Genomic DNA, 4,872 nt, shown 5'->3' on the forward strand with positions numbered 1-4,872 from the left:
ATATACATATATACACATATATATATGTGTATATATGTATATATGTGTATATATATACATATATACATATATATATATATATATGTATGACACCTGTACAGTATTAAGTAGTATGAATATGTTTTAAAATATATACATTACTAGATTAAATAGTATACTAGTACATTACTAGATTATAGGCAATGTTTTAATAATTTAATTTTAAATAAATGGAGGAGGTACATGGAACACGCTGTGAAATCTAAACAAAATATCTCATTACTGGGCTATTTATCGACTGGTTATACCATGGTTGGAATGGAATGCCATTGAAAATCATGCCTCATCAGTCAATAGGTACACAAATGATCTTCATCATTACCATATGGACAACGGCGTCTACAAGTCTAGGTAACGATGACAGTAGCCATCCCATGGTAAATCGCGAAAAAAGAAATCCACTCCACCCCCATTAAATACAACTGTCGGCCTACATTTTATGTAATTAACATCTGATCTAATATTTACGTACCTAGGCCTATGTGGTTGGCTACGGATAGCCAAGTGTAGGGTACGAAAACCTAAAAAATTCATATGTAAAGGAAAATCATCCTAGAACAAAAGTTCCATGTGGGACCTTGCTATCATGTATCTAACGGCAACGTCCTCGTCATCAACCACACCACAGTGCGACAACACGAAATGTGCTGTCCATACACTCATCACTGATTTGAATGTGTGGTTTAATACACATAAAAGCAACTTGTAGCCTACATTTATTTCCTGTAGTATCTGATCTAGACTAGGGCCTAGGCCTACACACACGTACTTACCCAGCCAGCCTATTCGTCTTCGTCAGGCCAGCCTGCATTACAGTACATTGACACGAAATGTGCTGCACACATACACTCATCGCTACTAATTTGAATATTATGTGTTTTAATACACATAAAAGCAACTTGTAGCCTACATTTCCTGTATCTATTACACACATGTACTACCCAGCCAGCCTATAGGCCTAGTTCGTCTTCCTCTAGCTCTAGACCAGCCTGCATTACAGTAGTGGACATTGTTTATCTCCTAGAGGAGAGACCACCCATCCTTGCAAGCACCACAGAATGGCTCATTCTTTGCTACCAACTAGACTCGTGCAGACACATTTATTAGCCGGAAAGCTTACCATCCCAGGCCGTGGTTGGTTGATAAACACAATGTGGAATATACAGGCGATTTGCAATCTGATCAATGACGAACTCGCTTTCATAGGAAACACACCGTAGTGTTAAGAAACATGATATAAAAACATACTTTTTCACATAATTCCCGACAATATTTTCGCAAAACTCTTCATACTTTAAATTCCCCAGGCCTTATCTTCCATATTATTGCAAGATCGGCCTAATCGCGTCACAAACGAAGGAAGAGATAGAAAAACAAATGACTTCAAAATTCGCTCAGAATCATCATATAAGCCCTCTCTCTCAGAGAGTGGGCTAAAAATATATGAAGGAACTTTTCAATGAAGGGTAATGCTTGTGGCAATTATAACATCATATTAATATTTGAGCACGGTTATTATTATATCTATCTATTTGATTTAATGTTTATTATATAATCAAATAGACTTGTCCAGTAGTGTATCTGGCTCGTACACGCCATTGCAAATGTTCGAAGCAAACCATGTTCAATTAGATGAAAATCACCTCATTTCCCCTTATTTTGCAACCAAGTTCTCCCTCGCTTAATAATTGAGCCCCCCTACTCCACCTTCGCACCCCTCCCCACCAGCTTCCCTTACAAGACTAGATAAGCCACTGGACTTGTCTGACTCATCTACCTACATGAAATGAGGACAGCAAGATTTTATAACAACTTACTACACAAAATGTTGCCATTTGTTTTTCCCATTCTTTTCTGGCGTTTTCAAGAGTGTCTACAGCTGCCCTGTATTGGTCATCTGTCAAAAATAGAGGATGATCAGCCAATTAATAATAATCATAATAAAAAATTAATAATTGATACAATTAATTTCATCCTTCTTGGATGATTTTCAAAATGCTTGCTGTCAATACTAGGATACTCAATCCATTCCATTTCCTAATCTTCTGATGAACACTATGCCCGATTCACATGAGACAAAAATTTACACAGGACAAGTGATAAATTTTATATGGGCATTTAAACCCTTATCTTACCATCTCATAATCATATAAACTTGATTTGTGCTAACTAAACATTCTCTACAATTATCGTTTTCAATCATATCTAATATTTTGGCATCCTATTGAGCTATGCTATCCTCTTCTAAAATTTGCTACATTGATATGGAGGCAGGAAAGATAAGTGCGACACGACAGTGAAAGATATATGCGAAGTCCTGTGAGCATTCACGAAGATCCAAGTTTTTACAGGCCTCTGCGATGTCTATATTCATTATGTGAATATTACATCAGACGTGGGCTAATCTTAAATCTTTGTCTACAGTGTCAAAGTTCATGTTGCAAACAACTATGATATGCCCATATTTGGTTGTTTAAATGACAAACCTGCAGCTTCAGCAATAGCACGTGCCTTCTCTTTTTTGTTGGTCAGTTTTTCAAGTTCTTTGCTATTCGGTGACTGTCTCGCCTTATTTGCCACGTCTTCTGCCTGGTCAGCTTCTCTGCACTTTGTCTCATAACTTTTCTTAGTCTAAAAAATATAATTTGTGCTAATTCATTAACAGTAAATCAAAATGGAATACACTGTCAGCCTAAAAGAGTGGTATAAAAAAAAAAAATACAATATAACAAAATAATACAATTTTAATTGCAAAAAAATTATTACATAATAATCATGACAATGATTATAACATGTACACAATAATAATAATAATAATACTGTAATAATAATAATAATAATAATAATAATAATAATAATAATAATAAAAAACACATACAGTATATCATAAATAAAAATGTACTTTCAAATCAAACTTTTATTTTATAACACATGCTCCTAAAATAGAATTGTCATTTGATATCATCTACATTTCTAGTCGCAATAAAAAGTGTATTTTCTTTTAGATTTTGAAGAGAACTGGTAAGTTTCCTGAAGCCTCCTTAGGCTAGGCCTCCCTAAAGTGCATAGCCATGCCTAGTTTACAGTGTAATAAGTTTTTAAGAAAGTTTCGTTAATTATAAATTAGAAAAGTCCTCTTCCCTCAATATAAATTTGTTATTTTTTTATATGGTATTTATATAAAGAACCTTTCCTGTAGGTTACAAAGCCCTTTGCTTTTCCTGGTCGTTGGATCCACGTGCTTAAGTATTGCTGCAATACCTAACCATATTGGCGCAGTAACAGGCACACCTCCTCAGGTGCCAATTTATACTCCTGGGTGGAGGAGCAATGCAGATGAAGTGCCTTGCTCAGGAACACAAGTGCACAGCGAGGGGTTGAAACCCTGACCTTAAGGAAAACAAGACTGTGGTAGTTTTTGTACAACTTTTGTCCCTCCTCAGATTCCCTCTTTGTTCGTCCTTGTCTTTCTTCTCTTGTGTGTTGTATTCTTTGCTGGAACAAATATAATAAAATAAAATAATAAAAAAACCAAATATACTGTACGTTGACCATCCTGTTGTAATGTTCCTTCTTTTGTATCTGTATCCTTTTGACCTGTTCTTCCTCCTTCTTCCGTACTTCACGTTGTGTTTCACGAAATTCTTCCACCTTCTTCGCCTCCTCCATAAGACGCTGGTGCATGGAATTGTGGGAATTGCCCATTACTTCTGTTTGGGATATGACCTCATCAAATGACCTCCGTAAAGTTCTAAAAGAACAAATTTATAAATATGATAGAAGTATACGGAAAGAAAGGAGAAGAAAGGAAAAGGGAAAGAAAAGAAAGTGGAAAACTAAAAAGAATAGAAAAAAAAAGGAAAGGAATAAAACATGAAAACAAAAAGGAATAAGAGAAAGAAAATAAGAATTTCTGGCAAAACTAACATAATAATTGCAATAAATTAAATTAATAAAAATGACATAATTTACTTAGATTAAGTAAATCGTATACTTAAGCATCACCTTTTATTTACTGCTTTTAAGACAAAAAGAAAAATGAGAAATATTTATTTTTTTCTTCAAGAGTCAGTGCACCTCGGAATAGCATGTTAGATAAATGGCGCATTTATAAATCCTGTACTTATTATCACTTAATCATTAATTGACATGATTATAACCTATATAATTACCCATCAATTTCTTCCTTAGACGACACATTCTTAGTTAAACGTATTAAGTTACGTGCATATTGTTCTTCAACCTTAGCCCTGAAAAGATGAAAATAATTAAATTAAAAATAATAATAATAACAATAATAATATTAATAAACTTAACAATAATAATCCGGTTATTTTGGAGCCTGATTACTGTTGAAATAGTATCATATCTACAAGTATTGACATGGGAAGGGTGGGGCGGGGAGGGGAGGGGGAGTGTTGACGTGATTGGAAATTGACAGGAACTAGCTGGAAGAAGTAAAAGTTGTTTGCTCAGTGGAAGGGAGAAGGGATGCTTTGGCAGTAAACATTCCCTGGGGCAAACACACCTTCACTCTTACTGTACATGCACCACTCCTATCGTATTCATGAACAAAAAATTTTTTGTAGTACCTTTCTTTTAAGAACTTCTCATATTCTTTACAGGTTTCTCTGCCATCATGTAACCTCTTCATCAATACATCAAAACCCTGGGAGCTGTTGAACTCTGCATCCTATAAATTAAAACAAAATACTCATACTTATTTGGGCATCAAACTGTGTTTTGCTCTTTGACCGCCCCTATGTGTTTTTACAATAGAGTTATAATAAGAATACTAGCACGCTTGGCCGATCCAGGGCAAAACAACGTAAC

The 4,872-nt window shown here is 34.9% G+C and overlaps 1 protein-coding gene across 2 annotated transcripts in view; it reads right to left on the minus strand.

Moving 5' to 3' along the window:
• LOC117125064 (proline-serine-threonine phosphatase-interacting protein 1-like) overlaps positions 1-4,872 on the minus strand; it is a 31,674-nt gene that overhangs the window by 13,310 nt on the left and 13,492 nt on the right. For both annotated transcript variants that reach the window (XM_033271436.1, XM_033271435.1), the window contains exons 3-7: positions 4,632-4,732; positions 4,212-4,289; positions 3,586-3,790; positions 2,526-2,670; positions 1,857-1,936 (exon numbers count right to left, since the gene is read on the minus strand). In XM_033271436.1, coding sequence (XP_033127327.1) covers positions 1,857-1,936; positions 2,526-2,670; positions 3,586-3,790; positions 4,212-4,289; positions 4,632-4,732 — 609 coding nt within the window. The remainder of the gene's footprint in view (positions 1-1,856; positions 1,937-2,525; positions 2,671-3,585; positions 3,791-4,211; positions 4,290-4,631; positions 4,733-4,872) is intronic.

Source organism: Anneissia japonica, unplaced genomic scaffold, assembly GCF_011630105.1.
Source record: "Anneissia japonica isolate Jap-2015-1 unplaced genomic scaffold, ASM1163010v1 scaffold9_len2422644_cov172, whole genome shotgun sequence".
Classification (NCBI taxonomy): domain Eukaryota; kingdom Metazoa; phylum Echinodermata; class Crinoidea; order Comatulida; family Comatulidae; genus Anneissia; species Anneissia japonica.